This window comes from Sminthopsis crassicaudata, chromosome 3, assembly GCF_048593235.1.
Source record: "Sminthopsis crassicaudata isolate SCR6 chromosome 3, ASM4859323v1, whole genome shotgun sequence".
Lineage (NCBI taxonomy): Eukaryota > Metazoa > Chordata > Mammalia > Dasyuromorphia > Dasyuridae > Sminthopsis > Sminthopsis crassicaudata.
Window position 1 is genome coordinate 154,514,906 of NC_133619.1, and position 21,802 is coordinate 154,536,707.

Here is a 21,802-nt window from a genome sequence, read left to right on the forward strand (position 1 = left end):
TAAAAATTCATATCAAATCTTCTGCATTCAGATGAACTATAATACATTTATATTTAAAGTCAGGAATTCTGATTTACAAAATGAAGGATAGAATAGAAGGAATCTTTTTTCCATTTTAGAGTCTATTAATTTCTTGCATTAAAAATTATGCTCCTATTTTCAACTTTAAAATATTCTGAAAAAGTTTAGGACTTAGTATTATGTTAATAATTTACAAAAATATAGTATTTTCATAGAATAGTAATGCATATATAAAATTCCAGTTAAATATAGTCTAAAAAGCTGAGACCTTTAAATGCACCACTCCAATTTTTAGATTGAAGAATTGAAAACTATGATACTGCTAATTTAATGATCCTTGGAGTTCCAGCTATTTCCTTTCAAATAATGTGACATGAAATACCACTAAATAAAATAATAATTGAATGAGTTCACTGGGCATGGGTTGCTATCTCAATACATCCTCTGGGGAAAGTATTTCTATTGGTCTTCCTTTGCAAGGAATATTCCTCACAGCATGTGCCAGCATACAGTCTATGTTCAATGCAAGATCATGAATGACCTTTGTTGGATTCTACCTCAATATATTTAACTACTTGTTCCCTTTCTTTCTATAATCAGAATTCCACTGTATGAGTACATTTTATTCCATATTATTTTGGATTATTTATAACCCATTAACTAATATAAATATTATTCCAACATGTACATTTATTACAAATACTACACCACTGAGATCCCATGGGATAATGTTCTCACAATAAAATTACTCACCAGACACGAGGTACCCAAAATCCAGGCTTTTTTTCTCCAGGCCTTAGCTTTAAATTTAAGTTTTTGGAAACACTTACATTAATTCTGAATATGCCATGGCAATCTTCCTAAAAGAGAACCAAGGAGAAAATCCAGTAAATAAGTGGATTTCCCAAAATGAAGAGTGAAAACCATTGACATATTTTCAGGACATTTTAAAACAGGTACTTTAAGAGATAAGAAATATGAGCCATTAAAATGGGAAAACTTAATGGGTATACAAATCTATGGAGAATATCTCTTATAACTCTCAACACAATCCTTTATCATAATTTCCTTTTGCTGTACCTTCTTTATAAGGATTGCTCTGATATCAGAATTTAGTGACAGTGGAAATAAATAAATACAGAGGACTGGAAGGAATTTCCTTGCTAATATGATTAGTCTGTGGTCCTGTTTGTGGAGATATATATGACAGGAATGACTTGCATTGTATATAATGTAACATAAAAGAACTCAAGAAATATACTCCAGGGAAGGAATGGAGTATCTTCTAGCAATGAAATTCAATATTAACTCTCATTAGGTTCAACCTAAGCTACATAATTTGTATCTTCTGTTGTTTATGTGGTATTTTAAGGGTATTCCATATACTTCCTTGAACCTATTATCCCACACCACTCCTTTTTTAAAAAAAGATTGAACTAAGATCATTGAGCTCATCATTTCTTATAGCAAAGTAGTCAAAACATCACAATCATATAGCACAACTTGTTCAGCCATTCTGCAATTTATGGGTATCCCTGCAGTTTTCAGTTCTTTGCCACTTCAAAGATAATTGCTATAAAGATTTTAGAACAATTAGATTATTTGCCTTTTTCCTACTCCCTTTTGTAAGTAGACCTAATAGTATTGCTGGATCAAAGTTTATTTCTCTAAAAATTACACTTGACATGAGAACAGAGCTATATGTAGGAAGCATGTAAAAATGGAAGCCTTGAGATACTCAAAGAAAAATATAAATTTAGGAATACACCACATTAGCTTACCCTGACCAACACAATTTTGTAGGAAGAAACATTATGACTAAATTTTTGCATCTGTGAAATCTCACTTGTGTCCCCATAACATTGTTCTGGTTAATGTCAGTGTTTTCATGGAACCCACAAATGACAATAGATGGAGATTTGTCTCTCTAAGTGATGAGGAAAGGGGACAAGACTTCCAGATAGTGTGTAAAACTTTATTAAGTGTGTACATATTTACATGGTAAATTGGAGATAATTAACAAACTGTAGGGGCTACCCTTAAAGGGGATCAGCAAAGGCTTTTTGTAGAATGTAGAATTTTACTGGGACTTGAAGCCAGGAGATAGAGCTGAGGAGAGAGAGATTCCAGATATGGAACAACAGCACTGAAAATGCCTTTAGTTGGAAGATGGAGTAACATGTCTTAGCAAATGAAGTTGACAGCTTCTTGGAGTTGGAAGGTGATTAAGTGACAAGTGATCAATGGATCACAGAGTAAAGGGTTAGGGAAGGTAAGGAGTGGGGCCGAGGGAAGATATGAAAAGATTGTAAAGGTAGAAAGTGGGCAGATTATATATGGCTTTTAATGGCAAAGAGAGGATTTTATTTTTGATCTGAAGGTATTAGGGAATCACTGGTTTTTCCTGAGAGGTAATATGATTAGAACTGAAGTTTAGGAAGACCACTTTCTAGGGGATGAACTGAAATGGGGAGACTTCTCCAAACAGGGCAAAATTCTTGCAAGTCTTGACCTAATTAGGATCCTATGTAAAAGCAGTGGCTATATCTTTTCTCCTTGGGTCTTTTTGTTCATTCCTTCTTTTGCTTAAGAATACCATTATTTTTCACAGAATTCCCTATCCTATCTCACATGCTCTGGGAAAAACGATACTACTTCATTATGATGTAGGTATTTGTCTGCTCAGCCTATTTATAAATATATAACCTACCAGAATAATTGAATATTTGAATTACATTTGACTAGAAAACTTAAAATTGAAAGTTTTTTTAGGTTATCAATAATATCCTGGGTTACCCAAAATTCTACAGGCTTCATTCAGTAAATTATGCTACTCATTCTGTTATTTAATTTAACATTAAACAAAATCCCTTATTTCCTTTTATATGTTACAGAGATTTTAATTCTTTTCAATTGATCTTGTGTTTATGTCCTATAAAAATTATTTTTAAAAATATCTAACCAGTCAATAAAAAATTTATTAAGTACCTACTATATACTAATCCCTATGTCAAGTGCTGGGAATACAAAGAAAGGCGAAGGATAACCTTGCTTTCTAGGAGCTTGAAATCAGTGCTACTGATCATTTCAGAATTATTAAGAACAATATTAAATGGTTTTAGGATAAAAATTAAGGGTTTCAATATAAAAGACCTGAATGGAACTCCTTATTTATGGACAGAATGTAAAATGACTTTGATTTTATACCATAAAGAAAAAACAGAATTACTTACCCTTCTTATAATGTGGGGATCATTGCACTTTGCCAACTTTCCAGCAAAAAGCTGAACTCCAAAGCTTGCAAAAACAAGCATTAACGTCAGCAAGAGAATGGAAACCTGAAAGATTGAAGAAATATGAACACTTTTCTTGCAACTTAAACATTAGAACACTATACCTAGTGCTTCTTAAACATACATCAATCAAATAAGCATATACTAAGTGCCCAGGATGTATGAGGACCTTTGCCAAGGATTGGAGACACAAAGACAAAAAATGAAAGTTCCTTCTCTCAAGAGGTTTCTATTCTATTACAGGAAATAGTGTGTTCTAATTTAAATAAACACAGATTGCATACAAAGTAAATTCAAAGCAATTTGTGTTATAGATGGAAACTAGCAGCTCAGAGTATTAGAAGAGGTAGAAGTTGAATTGGTCTTGAGGAAGGTGAGAAATTCCAAGATGAAGTGAGGAGAGAGTATATTTCAAGCATAAAGGTTAATCAATGGAAAGGTGTTGAGAGAGGAGATATAATGTTCTTAGTAAAGACAGGTATGGTTAGACTATACAGTTTGAAAGGGAGTAATGTGCTCTCCCAAAAATTTATAACAACAAAAAAAAAACTGGAAAGGTTATGGAGATAGATCATGAAAGACTTTAAATGCTAAATATAATATAGTACTTGTCATTTATCACAGAAGTGTTAGGTATCTAAAAATTAAGCTTGTTCTCTGATGTCAAAAGTTATAGCTTCCAAGTCAAGGTACTTGTTTTACCTCTTTGGGATGGCATAATAGTTATGGTAAAAACTCAAAGATTTAGAATGAACATAAAATCAGCTGGACCAATGCCCTCATCTTATAGATGAGAAAATTGAAGATCAGAGATATGAATAAAATGTTTTGCCCAGGGTTACAAGTGTACTAAGTATCAAAGATAGGTCTTTTAATTAAAAAGGGAGGGAAAAGAGTCGAATAGGTAGTTATTAAGCACCTACTATGTGTCTGGAGCTGGGTTAAGTACTTTACAAATGTTTTCATTTGATCCTTATAGCAATCTTAGGAGGAAGGAACTATTATGATTCTTGTTTTTACAGTTGAGAAAATTGAAGTAGGCAGATGTCAAGAACTTGCCCAGGAGCACCCAGCTAGTATTTGAGACTAGACTTGAATTCAGGTTTTCTGGACTCAGTCCCAGCACTTTAACTACTGAGCCGCTTGGCTGCATCTAATCATAAACTGAACACATTTTCTATTTTGTCATGATGCCTTTAATTTACAGGAATGTTATTAAAATGAAAAGAAGAACGACTTAGCTTTTACTCAAAGCTTCCACTTAAGCAAAAAGTCCAGGTGTTTTAAAATAATTTTTAGATTTTTTTTTTTTTTTTTTTAAATGTTAGCATGAGAACTTTTGCTATTCTTTGTTCAGGGAATTCAGTCAGTCCTTTCTTATAGCAATTGGTTTTTTTTTGCCCCCATTTGCTCGAAATGGATTTCAGTCTCTATCAAAAGAGAACAAATGAGCGGTAGTGTGAAGTTTATTGCCTTGTGGGCGGTCTGTGCCTGTGTGCTGAGATTTTAGATAATGGCAAAGCTCAGAGACTGTTATTTGTTAAGTTCCTTTTGCTCCCTCTGCTGGTTACTTAATTTAATCAAAGCAGAGAGCACTGGAATAGCTTTTAAATTATACTAGTCGAGATATTAAAATATATTCTTTTACTATGCTAAAAATTACACAGAAAATCTAATTATTAATAGAAGTAGAGTGTTTGAAAAAAATTCCTACTGGTATAGCTACAATATAAAAGATCATTCAAATGTTTGTTCTAAATTACTAAGCACATGGAGTCTTGACTTAAAGGAGGCTGAATATTTGTGTCTTAATTAGCAGCATTATATAATGCTCCTTTTCCCTTCACTGCTGGCTGTGTAATGCCATAAAAGTCCATCCATGTAGCTCTGGTTTAAAGAAAATATGGAAAGTCAGAGATATCTTTTAAAGGTTAACAACTGTAAACTGCTGATAACACTATCATCATGCTGTCTTGAGGAATCCTGCAAAATAAATACAACTAACTTTGTATCTTGGTTTGCATAGTAGGTATGTTGCTAAAGAGTTGCCTTTAAAAAAGTTATGTAAATTGAATTCTTTTATAAATATAGAAGTGGAACTCACTATTTCAAGGAATTCAATAGTAATTCCATTTATAAAGCAAAGATGCTTCTGTATACCAAATGATCTCCCCAATTTAACTTTATATGTTTGTTCGAATTTTTAGTAAGTTTGCCCCTGTGCCTAAATCACTATTCTAGTCATGTTGTGAGGTATATAGCATTAAATCTCTTTAAACTTAATTTGCAGATGGCAAAGCTGAAGCACTAAGATAAAATTTTGGTAAGATGCAAGTGCTGAAAGAGTCACTAGAAGTTGGCTTTCTTCTTGCTTATTTCATGAAAGCACATATCACTGTGCTTTATATGCATTTTGCTTGCTGGTAGACTAGCATTGGATAAATTAAATGTAGTGGAAATCAAAAGCAGTTTAATTTATTTAAATGCATATAGTTATTACTTTCACAAAAATTATCTATCCTGACTTTTAACTTCTAACATTAACCAAAAAAGTAAACTTTGTATAATCGAGTAAGCAAAACTCCTCTATTTTGTTATCTTTCCATACTCTATATCAGAACATAAACCCATTTTCATCTCAGTTCAATTAGACAAGCATTTATTGTCTACAATTTATAAAGCAATGATGATACAGAGTTAGCAATGAAACAGTCTATGATCTCATATTCTTATTTTTCACTAGATTGTATGAATTGAAGATGAAAGTCATTGGAACATACCAGAAAGATTTCCTTGAAGCCACTGAAAAGTTCTCGTACTACCTTCCTCATTTGGGGTACCAATTTGAAGATTCGAAGGGGTCTCAGGCACCGAAGCACCATCAACAATTGAGCTCCAGATTTAGCAGGTACATTTTGAGGCATCCAACAAAGGAATATCAAACTCACCTAGGAAAATAAAACGATAGCCCTGGAATATTACTTGAAATTTGGGAAACACTATCATTTTCTCATTGAAATATTGAAACTATTATGTGGAGGCAGGCTTTAAAGACTCTCAAAAGAAAAAGTCAGATCAGTGTTACTACTTGCTCTAAATCAATGAAAAACAGGGTAGGCAAGGGAATAAAGAGTTTCATGATGGAGACTGCTCAACACTGCCATATGCTACATGTTAGGAAAGGAGTGTGAGGACCAAGAAAATGCCATTTCCTTTGTTCATAAGGAGATAATTGGTGACCTTCAAAAGTGATAGATGCCACATTGCAAGGGTCTGAGAACTAATGGTGATAACAACAATAATAACTATCATTTATATAGCACTTTAGGTTTGCAAAGCCTATTATTTATATATTATCTCATCTTATATGTTATTATATTGTGGTATATGTTATATTGTGACATATGTGATATATTATTATAGCATGGAATTGGCACACTGTAATATATTGTTGATACTATGAAATCAATATTATCTCTCTTTATCCTTACAACAATCCTATTCTACTTCATTTTACAAATAAGACAACTGAGGCAGATAGTGATTAACTGATTAGCCCATGGTCACATAACTAGAAAGTATCTGAGGTCAGACTTAGGTTAGATTTATCTAGTTCTGAGAGGAGAAAGTTGAGGTGCCCCTACTAAGATGATTTTACCATCTATTTCCTTCTGTAACTAATTTAACTTCTTTAAAAGTTTGGATGCTATTCCATTTGTCACCTATAAATTAAATCATTAAAATAAATAGGCAGAATATTTGCAGAGAGTGAGGGAAGTAGGATTGGGTTTGGGGGCTGGAAAAGAGACAGAAATTTGGAATTCTAAAAGGAATGTTATTAGTCAATTATGAAAGTAGAATAAGGATTCAAAAACTGAAGAAGTTTGCCAGAGATATGTGAGGGTTAAGTTTCAGCTAGACAGCATGAATATATAGTGGACAAATTTGTGAGGACATTAGCAAGGAAAAGGAACAGAGGAAGCAAATTCTGGGGTTTATTCTGGATAGAAAATAACAAACTTATTTGATAGATGGTAGAAAAGTATATTGTTAAAAATACTGGGGTCAGGAGAACATTGTACACAGAAAAAGCAATTTTATATAGATTATCAACTGTGAAGATTTAGCTACCCTGATTAATACAAAGATCCATGACAATTCCAAAGGACTCATGATAAAAAATGCTTATCCACCTCCAGAGAGAGAATTGATAAACTCTGAATGCAGATTGAAGAATATGTTTTATTCTTCATCTCTTTGTTCTTTTTCAGGTCCTTTTTTTTTTGGTAACAAGGCTAATACATCAATAGGTTTTGAATGACTTCACATGTGCCTTTTCGAAGGATGGGGGAAAGGATGGAGAAAAGGGTAAAATATGGAACAAAAATGAATTTTTAAAAATAAAATTTTAAAAATTACAGAGTTCCAGCCTGGATTAGAGAGGCTAATCATATCAGGATGGAAATATTGGGAAGGACTGAGAGAAAGCATATCATGATAAGAATGAATCACAAGTTCATTTGGGAATGAAGGTGCTGAGAACAGGAGAAGATAATAAGGAATAGAATAAGAAAAATGAAGAAAGAAAAAAAAAAGGAATGTCTCCTGAAAGTGATGCATTATCATTGAGTCCTAACTCTGCTATGATGAGTAAACTTATTTATCAAATCATGTTTGATCTGAAATAATTTTAATGATTGATATTTATAATAATTCATAACAAGTACTTAAGTTTACATGAATAAGTCATATGTGATAGATGAGATCAATTGAATTTAGGGGCTCAATGTGATATTGATCCTTCTATGACTTACACATTAAATCATTGGACACTGATTTTGAAGTCAAAAGACTTTTGTTTTCATCCTAGGAATAATCCAATCCTGCTATTTATTACCAGAGCCAATCCCTTGATTTTTCTGGGCCTTAGTTTTCTCATCTCTAAAATGACTGATGGCCATTGCAGTTCTAAATCACTAATATCATGATTATGAATAGATTTGGGAAAAGTATTTAACTTCTCTGTCATTTTCTTTATCTATATATAATAATTCTTGTGCTACCTACTTCACATTGGGTAAGTACTAAGTAAAGTACTTAAAACCTTAAAATATATAAATGTGAGCTTTTATTATGATTATTGAAGCCAGCCTTTCCAAGTATCAAAACTATTCCCTAGGAATGCAGAAAGTTTCAAAGCTGTAAAGTCCTACATTGATAAGACATTAAAACTTACAAGATAGATAAATATGTCCATTACTCCACCAAAGTCTCTTATGACTGCAGTTGGAGTGAAAAACAAACCATCTGCCATAATCTTCAAGTTGAGCTCAATGCTCATGAATATCACAAACACATATTCAGCAATCTGCAAAAGCAAAGGGCAGGCAATAAATTTGGGGAACTCAGTGATCCAAATTATGCATTAATCATTCTCTGTCTTATCTGTGAGCTATGAGTTGGTAGTTGTACCTGCAATGTAGGTGCATGCATGACTCTCCGAAAGGGGGATTCAAACATCATTGAAATGCAAGAGCAGATAGTCACAATGATCATCACCCAGTCCAGGTAGGTAACCAATCCTAGCAAGTCACTGCCAAAGAGCAAACATGGTCAAGAATCATAAAAAAACTTGAGAAAAAGGCTTTAAGAGTCAAGGCATATTGCTTATGTGAATCTTAGTTCAATTAAGGGAATTGTGAAAGATTTCATCAGCTACTTCACAGAATAGTGTAATGAGGAAATAAAGGACAACAGAGAAATTTGATTCAGCATAAAATAGTACATGAAAACTTCAAATATGCATGGAAAGCTGACTTCGTGATGCTTACTATAGTTGATGGTATTTTGTATTTTTCACAGCTCCTGTGACAGGGTCTGTTTTAGAACTGAAAGAGATAACAGGGATATCAAATTAAACAATATATCAAACAGAGTATGATTCAGAAGTATAATATTTGTACACAAGTTTCAAATAGCTCAAATATTAGAGGCTCCAGTGATTTGAATATATAAATACTGATGTAAATCTTCTATTACTGACTGAAAGACACCAAGTAATAGTAGTTTAAATAACATAAAAGAAAAATACTTTATAGATTTTTTTTTACAAAATACGATTTTACCACTTAATCACAAGTGAGGACCTTGATTTAGAATTTATAGTTGCACACAAAAACCTTTAGCAGTAGCTTAAAAACAAATGTGATTCTGATGTCAAATATCACTTGAAAACAATGCTCTAAAATATTCTTTGCCTCATGAAACATCATGTGATTTCTTAAAATGATAAAATTATTTATAAGACAAAGTACTTTGTTATATCTGATCACCATTCTGTAGAATACTTTCAAAAAAGGCTGCCTTCAATAATGATAACCTTTATGGTTTGGGAATCAGAATAAGATTCTAAAGTTCACAAAGGCTATGATTATGTCTGATATTGTTACTCATGAGATGGATGCTTTCATATCCATTTTACAGTTGATCAAACTAAGGTTGACAAATATAAAGTGATTTGCTATGGGTTCCTCAGCTGGTAAGTATTTGAGGCTTGATTTATAACCAGGACTTCTTGATTCCAAACCCAACACCCTATTTACCACTTAAATGTCTCACATAATCTACATAAAATAATCCACTTTGATATTTATCAATATTGATCAAGTTAATTTTTAAGTGGCTACTCTTTTAACTTTGTGAGATCCTAGTAAAATTTTCAAGGAACAAATGACTTTGAATTTTAAATGGCAAGAAGTACGGTAAGATTAAAGAGCAACCAGATTTGGGAGTTAAGAAATTTTGGTTCTAGACCCAACTTTCTCATTAACTAACTGCATGACCTTGAATAAGGCATTCTATTTTCTCAACTATAAAAATATGGAGCTGGACCAGGTACACTCTAATGTTTCTTAAGCCCTAGAATTATGAGATTCCATAAGAAGATTCCATAAAGAAAACTTTAGGTATTATAAAGTTCAATGACTTTCATTTATATATGAGAACACTGAGGTCTAAAGCAATAATTTGACTTATTGAAATCATTCTGTTAGGAAAAGGCAGAAGGGAGACTAAAGCAATTCATCCAACACCAAATCAAGTAGTTATTCCACTCATGGAATACTTGATTATGACAGAAAATCACCACCAATAAAAGGGATCATTGATTTTGGCACTGGAGAAGGTACATCTGAATAAAAGCCTAGACATGGAATCATTTCACACTTAAGCTTTATTTCCTCTTGTACTTCTGGTTTTAACTGAGGTTTTACCTAAAATAACATTTGAGAATAAAAAAAATCCTCTTTTACATTTTATGTACCCAATAACCTGGTGTAGAGAGCCAAGAACATGGTTCTTTCTGAAGGATCTCTGGCTCCCTCACAACTTTTGATGTAAATCTTGTCTCCTTTCAGGTGGGAATAGAGAAAAGGAAAGAAATATGTACATGGCTGTTAATAGAAGCATTATTCATTTTTCCTACCCCATTTCCCGCCCCCCCCCCCCTTTCACTCAGTACTGAATTACACAGAGTGGTATATTTTGATGTCAAAGCGGCTGGAAAATTTCAGTGTAAGTATAAAGACTCAATCTATTCCTAGCCTGATTGATTGACCAACTCATTAAAGACACTGGTCAAATCAATTAATTTTCTTATAACTCAGTTTCCTGCTCATAAATCCTTGAACTAATAACATTGATCTCAAACACATTGAGTAGTGATTTGAAATAACAAAGAAAATGATTGAAAACATTTTTGCACAATGATTGAATATTACATATATATTAAATAAATCTTCTACCTACCTTAACTTCTTGATTTACTCTGGTAGTAATGGTTTGATTAATTATTGTTGGATCCACAAGAATTGCATATTACTTTTATTTTCTCATGAAATAACTCTTTGTAAATTTAGAAGAAAGAACTGATCAAAACTGAACATACTTACGCATTAAACCGTGCTCGAACCACTACTCTGCAAAAATTTCGAAACCTGTGCTCACGGCCAACAATGAAAAGGGGCTTGTCAAAATATGGATGGTTTTCTCTTAATTCTTCCTCTTGTACTTTCCTTGGGAGGAAAAAAAAAAAAGATTCACGGGAAAGTAAAGCTTAATTTTTTTTAGAAGCAAATGTGATCCATGGGTCATTGTATCCCTTAATAAGTTTTCATTTCAGCTTGTTCCTTTTTTTCCTATACCATCTTGGGAATAAAGGATTCATGGGAAATTAAAGCTTAATTTTTTTAGAAACAAATGTTATTCATAAGTCATTGTCTCATTCAATACCTTTTCATTTCAGCTTGTTCCTTTTTTTCCTGGATCATCTTGATTTCACTGTCTTCTCTTTGTGCATTTCTATATCTCACTGTGTTGGAATGCTATAAATATGTGAGAATAACATATTGAAATGAATTAATTTCATTTACATGATCATAACAAAATCATTTATTTTTTTTCACTTATATTCTTATTCTATAAAGATAACATAGTATTGTCCATAAGTGGGATTTCTCTCCTTAAGTATAACTTGAAATTCATATAAAGTCTTTAGAGAGGCAGAATGATCTAGGATTTAGTGCTGCTTCTAATAATGTGTTATCATGTAAAGTGATTTCTTCTCTTTGCCCCTCAGTTTCCTCATCTGTAAAATGAGGGAGAAAAGACGATGATGTCTAAGATTCTTTCCAAGTTTGGGTTACATCATTCTACAATCTCATGCTTATCATTACCTATAATTACATCACATAGAGTATTTTTGGAAAAAAATCATATTTACTAAAATTTAAAATTTTCACTAACTTGCAGTCTAATGAATTGGGGCAGGGATCCAGAGTGGAGATTTAAATGAGAAGGTGGTTGAAATGAAAAAAAAATCTCATGAATCCCAAAAAATTTTGCCAGTGTAATATGGTGGATGTGTATTGTTATTTTTATTTTTTTATATGATTTTGTCCTACCCAAAGTATAGTGAAATTAACCAAGATAATAACTTTAAATTCTGCTGTTGATAGTGTCCTTATTGGGTCACTTGAACAGCAAACATAATACATGTTTAAAGTCATCTTTTGTTTTGGCCTTTTTAAACAATGAATTTTTGATGAGTCAATTGGAAAGAAGTATTCTGAATCAATATTGCCCCTGTTGGTCCTTAGGCAAATTTCTCATGATAATGTTCTATCCTAATATTTATCCAAAGAATTATGAAGCCAAAAGTCACTTGAGGAATAATAATAATTCTGTGGTGAAAAAGCAGTGGTTAGTTGGACAGATTTGTGACTATGAATAGGTTATGAGCTCTGAACTTAAACTTGAATTTTTACTTGAACTGCATGACATGACTGTGAATTAGCTGATAAAGATGTCTGCAGGCTTCATCATTATAGGCTGATCATTTTTTCAGGGTTGGCAGTAGGTAAAGGTCAATTCTGTCCACAGTACCCACAACTCCCATATGTACCAGAATATTCATGTAGGCATTAAAAGTCCAGAGCCCTGGTCACTAATTTCATTGATTCCATGCTTATTCTGACATATCCATTTATTCCTTAGTTAAATGAGCAGTAGATGAACAACCTTCAAAGAGACTCTGCTCTGATTCTCAGTATTGGATAAATTGCTTAGGTTGCCTATGTCTCTATGTTTGAAATGAGAAATTACATATTCTCCCATCTCTCCTCACTAGAGAAATTTACCAGAGTTATCTTTGAGTCTATCCTTTTTTGCTACTTATTTATATTCTACTTTTTTTGAATAGTACATTGAAAGCTGTGGAATCTAGTATTCTACTAGCCAGAAAACTTTACAACTTGATTTTTGTGTCCTCTAGTTTGTAACACAACATACAGAATGTATTGAATTAATTTTATTGACTGAATGAAGTCTTCAGTTTTTCATCATAGAATCAGAATGGCCAACAAAGATAGCTATATAATTTTAAAAAGATCTAACTGGCGTTACATTGATCATGCTTAAGAAGAAAAAATAAACTTTTCCACCAAAACTTCACAAAAGCGATTTTTTTTCTTTTTTCCATTTTGTGAAAGAAGAAAATCCTTTCCACTTTGAAAGTTTCTGAAATGATTTGAATAGACAATTGAGGGAGGTGGTGACAGAAAGGCAAATCTGTAGGGAGCTCTAAGAAACACTTTACTGACTATATGTTTGGACTAGAAGGGCTCTGAAAATGTTCCTCATGGATCAAAAGGTCTTCTCTACTCAGGAGTCACAGTGCTTAGAAATCTATCACTACGGAATCATTCTTTGCGATTAAATATTGCTTTCTCCATTTGGTCTTAAAAAAATTCTTCTGGGAAGGACAAAACACTAAGTCACTAATACATTAATGAGAATTGGTTTAGCAGATTATTACTCTCCTTTGAAACCAGAAGTCATCTGGACAGTAAGAGAACTCTGGGTCCCTGGAAGTGAGAAATGAAAGAATGAGGAGAAGGGACAGAAAAACAAGACGGGTCACTGAAAGATGAACTTTGCTGGCTTGTGATTTTGACTGGATCATTTAGCACCTAGAATAAACTCAGATGATGAAGCAATTAAAACTCCAGTTTCCAAAAATTGACAACAGTAAAAATTTAAAGCTGAAAACTTAAGTTTTCAGGAAAAGGCAGATAAATAACTTAGATAATCTTTAATTTCTTAATTTATCATCTCCTGGATTATTTCCCCACATTGTTCAATTTATTTAATCTTCACAATAAACATATTGTTACTGCAATTTTATAGATGAGGAAACTGAGGCAGACAATATATGACTTACCTTCAAGGGTTCTTATTAAGTGACTTAAGTAAAATTTGAACTCACTTCTTCCTGGCTCTAAGCCTAGAGCTCAAGCCCTTGTGCAACCTAATGATAGTTATACTAGAAGTGCCAAATTCAAACAGAAACTGGTTGGATATCAACTTAAAAGAGCCAGATCTTCATATTATGTGTTTTATTTTTAATTCTATTTAATTTAATTCTAATATTTAATTTTATTTAATCCTATTTTGTTAATTATTTCTGTTATATTTTGACCACATGCAAGCAGCATTAGGGAATGGTGTAGGTCGCACACAGTTCATAATCTCTATTTCTGACACTTCTGAGTTACATAATTATCAAATTATAACAGTTAACAAGTAATAATTGCCTCTTTGAGCAAGAATTGAGTATGGTGTAATCCAGAAGCTTTAAGTAAATAAATGTTTGGTTGAATACCAAATAGACATTGAAAGATTAAGACTTTTGAAAAATGTTGTTTTAATTTTTTTAGAATGCAAGCTTCTAGAGGGCAGAAATTATCTTCTCTATTACAGCCAAAACATTTTAAACATGAATATATCAATAGTAAATGCTGTTAATCATCATTATTATATGAAACCTTTTTCATTAAGTCTTTAGTTATAACAAATATATTTCTTTAATCATAATAATTATTTATACCATGTTTTGCTTCTACAAATAATATTATATATCATAGTGATGTCATTTTTAAAATTTCCATTTGGGATTGAATATCAGGACCCTCTGGAAAAATGGTCTGAAAGTCTAGACACTGAATTTGTATAAACAACCATTTAAATGGAAATTTGTAATTTTGCTCCCAAAATCCAAAGCATCATGTAAAGACTTACATCTTGAGTCAAGGTTTCAAGAGATTTTCCCCTGCTGATTCGCTGGCTGTTAGAACCATGTCTCAGTGACCTGAAATAATCATAATCAATTTGATGACAAACTTCAAGATAATGGCCATTCTAAAGAACAACTTTCCTAATATGTTTATATGTAAATGCAATATCTTTAGAATCTCACTCTTTACATCAGAAACTTAAGCTCTTCAATTGTCTCTAATACTTTTTTAAAATTATTTTTTCCTTTGTATCTTTCAATAGCTCTGTAGTCAGTGAAGAAAATGACATTTGAAAAAAATTTTAAAAGTCTTTTTCTGTTTTATGAGACAATAAACTTCATTATTGTTTCTAACCACAGTTATTCTGTTAATCCTTGCTTTCCAAAAGTAGCAGTTATGATGTTTACCTATTTAAGTCTTTCAATCAAATAATTTTCCCCCTGAAAATTCCTTCACTGCTTTCCCTGCCCTGTGCATTTACCTGCGTTCTTGACGAATATGGTGCTGCACACTGAGTATTGACCTTTCTTTTGCTGGCTGCCCCTCAAATGATCCACTCAGCATGCGTTGTCTCGTACAAGCCCTGGGGGAAGAAAGAAAGAACCCAAGTTAAATGCATATATATATATATAATTTTTTTAGGTTTCACTAGAAATAATACACAGTTGCTAATTACTTATTACTTTTTAGAAAACCTATCCCAAGGCAAAAATATCGGGAGCTGCACAGGATAGGAAAGTAAAGCTAGATAGGCTAGACTTAGTGTCCAAAGCATCAGCGTGAGTTTTCCTCAAAAAACAAAGATGGAACAGTTCAGGAAGTTGGAGTTACATGATTTCTTATAATTATAGGAAATCATGATGTTAGTGGAAAATCGAGGTTTTGTAATGAAGGGTCCCTGACAAGGAGCTATATAAATAGGTTCTTGAAATTATGAACATTCCAGCTTTTTAGCTCTACTTGAAAGAACTTATAAACAACAGAATAACATAAAAAATGAAAAAAAAAGGTAAAAAGCAGTACTAAAGCCTGGAATTTAAAAATTAGAAAAACTGAAATTGAACCTGTACATACTCAGACAAATGATACAAACCACTGCTTTCCAGGACCTTATAACAAGGTGTAATGGAATCTTATAACAAGGTGTTATGTAAACCATGGCCAGACTTTCAATTTTAGCTAGTACAAATTTTCTGAGTTAATGCAATTATAGTTATGATGCAAATTATATTTCAAGAAAAAAAACTAATATTCCATCTTCTCCAAGAAGCTTCCTCTACTTAATTATAGAAGAATTGAAGAAATACTCCTGAAAATGCAGTGTCAGCAAGAAAAATGAATCAAGGATCAGCCAAACTGGGTTTAGATACAAGTTGTGCTATGAACAATCACTGACAAGCCACTTGAAATTTCTGGCTTCTGGTTTTGTTGTATGTAAAAAAAGAAGGTCAAACTAGGAGATTCCCACAAAATCCAAAAACACTATGCTCCATATGTATTTCTTCAGATACACTTTTCATTCAATCCAGTAAATCAACTTAATGATGACCTTATTTATGGGTGTATTTTTAATGATGTGCCATACATTTAGCATTTCTGATTCATTTCATTTCTATATACCTTAGGACATAAATGCCTAGGGAATAGAGACTACTTTTACTTAATACAGCAACATGAATCATTGTACTATGTGCTAAGGGGTATCTAAAGAATGTTCTTGATGATAATCATGATGATGATCAAAATAATGACTGATCCAATATACTACATTATATGGCATCCTGGTGTTGTAAGAAATGTACAAACTACCATCACCATTTATTTGTTACAGATATCAATCAGTAGTTTGGTAGAAAGGTTCCATAAAAGTCAAGATTTTAATTCAGAAAACAGTATTCATGTAGCAGTAGTAATAGAAAAGCAACATTTAACATCAGGATTATAGCTAAGTTATAACAGCAGTTGAAAAACTGGGTTGTTACCACACGTCATAATTTTGGTCTCTGAGAAAATAAGATATCACAGAATCTTCAAATGAATAACTTGAGATTTTTTTTGGAATAAAGAATGGAAGAAATATGTCATTTTCAATGACTTGGAAGTATCCTAGTAGGATTCATTCAGTGAAACCATTCTATAAAAGATTAAACCTGAATAGTTCTTGTCAACAATTCTGGAGACTTCTTTTATGCTACAGATTGATGGGTATTTATATGATTTGGGTTATAGTTATCTAAATGTCATAAGATGAAAAGCTAAAATCCCCCTTTTATTGTTTGTATCTATCTTTCAGTATTGTCTTCTAGAGAGAAATTGAAATTAATATATAAAAAAGTATATGACAATCAGCACCATGGAAATACTTTCTGAAAGTAAAAATTGATACCAACTAGGTTAAAATTTACTTCAACAAGTCACACATTATATCTTCAATCTATTTTTTTGAAAGATCTTTACTCTTCTCTTTTCTTCTTTCCCTGATCTGGATCTCCTTTTGGTGTGATCAACAGCTGAAAAATTCAGGGTTACCTATACCTATGAGAAAGTATAAAGTAGCACAGAGAGCACTTGATATCAGAACAATTTTTTCTATTTATTCTATTCTGCTTATTAGTGAAACTCTTTTTGGCTTGGAATCTGGACCCTATCTGTATAGACAAATGACAACTGTCTAAACCTTCCTTCATTAGTTGACCCCTCTAGATTAAAGTTTTAGTCTACCTGTAAGTGTGATAACTACTAGATTCTCTTGACCTAGCTAGAGTATCCTGGTTAATTCCATTTTGACTTATGCCTCAAAGAGATACTACTAAACATTTTACCATAGAAGTTGCCAAAGAAAAAGGAAAGGAAAGGGAATAAAAAAGGATATTATACATTATTGATTCTCATATTTTTATACTGACCTGCTTTTATTTAAAGAGTTTAAAATACACTTTTTTCAACATCACCAAAATTTCTGCCAGTATTCCTTTATCTCTGTTCTACAAGACATCCATCTCACATAAAAAAAAACCACAATATTTTTAAAGAAAAAAGGGAGAAATCGGCACTGCTATTCAATGTATCAAAAAAATCTGAAAATATGAACATTGTATCACAACTGTGGACCTCTCACTTGTGGAAAGTAGTTAGGTAGGAATTCTTACAATTTTTGACAGGGGTAGGGTAGGTTATGTTTGTTTCTTATCTCTTCCAATATGTCCTATTGCTCAATAATTTTTTCAAATTCAAAATTGTCATTTCTTAGTTGAGAAAAAGGAATTATGTTTTCTAGCAAATGGCCATTTAGAAAATACTTTATGATGAATGTTATTGAAATATAACAGGCAAAATTAAAGGCAGAAATGACTTGAAAGAACTAGAACTAATCTAGAACTAATAGGATATTACTAAATAAAAAAAACTCTAATCACGTGCTATATCTATAATACTTAAAATGATCAGTCTGTTTATATAAAACAGTTTCCTCCCAAAAAAAAAGTGATAACACCAATGACACAAGTTCTGTACAGACATATATAGTTAAAATAGAAACATGTGGGAAAGCCTAATTAGACTATACAAGGAGACATGATTGCAAAACAAATCAGCAGGTTGCTAGTATGTTGTTCTTGAACTAAAAAAGAAAATCTTAGAGCAGGGGTTTTTAACCTTATTTGTGGATGGATTTAAGGAATTCTGCTAATTTTTTTTTTTCAAATTAATTTGGTAACTATTTGAAAATAATAATTTTATATTGCTATGAATTTTATTCATTTACAAAGAATGCTCTAAGAGGGGGTCCATAGGTTTCAGCAGATTACCAAAAGGGAAACATCTAATACACAAAAAGGATTTAAAAACCTGGCCTTAAAAGAAATGGCTACATGTTTATTAGGTGAGAGCATCACATATTTTGAATAGTCATATAGTAAAGGTGATTTTAAGATATAGTTAAAAAAATGTTAGAAATTCTCCAAAATGCATTGAACATGGAGTCAAAAATCAGATTTCAGGCCTGCTTCTATTATTCTCTAGCTTTATGTTATAGGCAGGATGAAAAGACATGATAGGTCACTTTTTGTGAGAGATGATTCTTGTTAGGGAATGAGTTGGATTTGATGATCTGTAAGATCTTTTCCAACTGCCTCCATCAGTTTGAGGACAGGCTGTCTTTTGTCTCTTTTTGTATCCTGTGTTTATCACAGTGCCTGGAACATGGTAGGTGCTCAATAAATGTTTCTGATTGATTATGTGAAATCTTGTAGTTGAATTTTTGTTGCTTTTTCTTGTAAAAAAATTATGAAGCATTTTGCTTGGCTCAGTGAGAAAATTCTTCCTGATACAGTACATGCAATTCTTCTAGTCTTTCTACTTAGAGAGGTATTGTAACATAGTAGGAACACTGAGGCATTTTCTTTTTACCAGCAGGGGAGAACACTCTACCCTCCCTCCCCCAAATACATAACAAGACAAGGACCCCCTGATGATGATTCAATTGTAGGGATATTTTTTACCAAACACACATCTCCACTTGAAAAAATATTATCCCTGGTACCTTGCCAAGTTCACTGAACGACTGGGTTAGGAAAACATAAAAGATTGATTCTTTTTATTTCTGTATTACCTTCATGCAATGGAATTTTCATGACCTTTTCCATGAAAGTCATGTATAAATAAATCTATATGTGATTTTTTGGGGGTAGGGGAAGGAATAGATATGTCCTAAGGAATAATTTTCTATATTTTATTTGATAGTTCAACATCAAAAAAGATTTAGAAATTGGCTTAAGAATAATGGTTATAAAGAAACTTCATTCTTCTTTAAACAGCATTTATTATTTATAGAAACAGTAGAAGAGATCTTGGTTTCTGTATTCTCTATCTTCATGTCTTCTTTATTAAAATTTTAGAATAAGAAATAGGGAAAGCTTGGAATCTGTAACAAAAGAAAGAGGCTTGTGATTCAATTTTCCTCCTCTGTATTATTTTTACCTTTTAAGTCAGCATTCATTTCAGAAAAATGTATGATTGATTACATTATATTATGTCATATCAAATACTGTTAACCTTCCAAGGGAACTAGAGTTCAGCTTTGAACAGCAATGAAATTTGAGAGATTCTGGTCAAATCAAGACTCTCAAAAATTCAATAAATATTAAGTGCTACCAGATGCTGGATAATATAATATAATCACCTTGAGAAACAAGGAAAAATATTTCAACATCAATTATACAAGGATGTGATTGTAGAACTATATAACAATACATAATGAGTGTTTCCTGGGAAATGGGTCTTACCTGTTCCATTAGAGTGTCAGTGTGATCATCCAAAGGAGAAACAATAGCAGACTCTGGCATCTAGCTTCTTCCAAAATGGCCTCTTGCTGAGATTAGGAAAACCCCTGCATTTTATCTATGTCAATATCATGAGGATAAGTTACTAATTCCTAAGCATATGTCTCTGGTTCTTAAATGGCTAGAAAAGATTGCCTTTTTATTCTGGTGTAATCTTATATATATATATATATATATGTATATATATATATATATATATATATATATATATATATATATATATATATATATATATATATATATATATATATATACACATATATATATATATATGTTTTCCCATCTTGCTTGAAACAAAGATTACTAATATATTTAGTTTAAATCTTTTTTTAAAAGTTGATAAAATATACTGATAGGACACACATATATTTTGTCACTTGGATCTGATCTTGTATAACTACAATAAAACTACAAAAGTGAACAGTTAGTGAAAATCACATATTTTACATGCCTATGAAAAAAAAGGCAGAAAATCTGATTTTGCTAGTTTTAAGTGAGTACAATTCAACTCTAAGTCTTAATAAAAGCCCCAACCTGAGCCATGGATAGTTAATGCACCACATCACAATATGAATAAAGAGTGAACAAGTTGAAGATGAAAATTTTTTAAAAAGTATTCTTAACAGATTTATGTCAACACCTTCTGCCAAACAGGTCAGTTATTTAAGTTCATTGACAAAATAAACAACAAAGCTTCTCTGATGATAGATGTTTAATTCACACTATAAAATGTTTATCATAAAACAAAACACAAATATAACTTCCCTAAAATATTTTCCCATAAGATAAAGTGCAATAGACAGCTGAATTTATTCAAATAAATAATACATTTTTCTTATTCGGCAAATAGATCATAAAACATATATCATCTCAACAGGTTATAAGATTTCATAAGTAGCATTACATATTAAATGGATTGACTATAAGGTATTTTAAAAGGCAATGAATTAGTAACACTGAGAATCAGGAAAAGCTTAATCCTGATCCTTGAGCTGAGGCTCAGAGAGGTTAAGACATTATTATTTTAATAGTATTACATATTAAATTTAAGATTTAATATGGTAGAGAAGGAAATGACAAACCACTTTAGTAACCTTGCCAAGAAAACCCCTGGATAGTATGCTATCCAAGGTGATGAAAAGTCAGATATAACAACAATAATTTAATATTTTTAATAGTTTCCTTTTGACACATTTGGATATTTCTTGTTATCCATCTACATAGCTACATATCTGTGACACATGTATAAATACATAAACACAACTTGCCTCTACATCCTTCTTTGATTTCTGATAAGGCTTAATTTTCATCAGTTTATTCTATCTTTTGATCTTAAATTGTTTCTCAATACATCTAGATGGAAAATAAATGGAAGAAAACCTTGAAGCAGTCAGAAAGTAAGGATATCCATGAAGTTTCAACAAATTGCAAGAAACATCTTCACTGCATGAATATGCAGCATTATCTTCTTTCTTGGGAGAGTAGAAATGAATTTTGGAGTGGTGTTAGAAGAATGAAT

At 31.9% G+C, this 21,802-nt stretch overlaps 1 protein-coding gene across 7 annotated transcripts in view; it reads right to left on the reverse strand.

Moving 5' to 3' along the window:
• Positions 1-21,802, reverse strand: part of NALCN (sodium leak channel, non-selective) — a 518,736-nt gene that overhangs the window by 42,899 nt on the left and 454,035 nt on the right. For all 7 annotated transcript variants that reach the window (XM_074299465.1, XM_074299466.1, XM_074299463.1 and 4 more), the window contains 10 exons: positions 15,426-15,527; positions 14,949-15,018; positions 11,604-11,695; positions 11,264-11,386; positions 9,146-9,202; positions 8,787-8,907; positions 8,551-8,682; positions 6,095-6,262; positions 3,255-3,359; positions 775-881 (listed from right to left, as the gene is read on the reverse strand). In XM_074299465.1, coding sequence (XP_074155566.1) covers positions 775-881; positions 3,255-3,359; positions 6,095-6,262; positions 8,551-8,682; positions 8,787-8,907; positions 9,146-9,202; positions 11,264-11,386; positions 11,604-11,695; positions 14,949-15,018; positions 15,426-15,527 — 1,077 coding nt within the window. The remainder of the gene's footprint in view (positions 1-774; positions 882-3,254; positions 3,360-6,094; positions 6,263-8,550; positions 8,683-8,786; positions 8,908-9,145; positions 9,203-11,263; positions 11,387-11,603; positions 11,696-14,948; positions 15,019-15,425; positions 15,528-21,802) is intronic.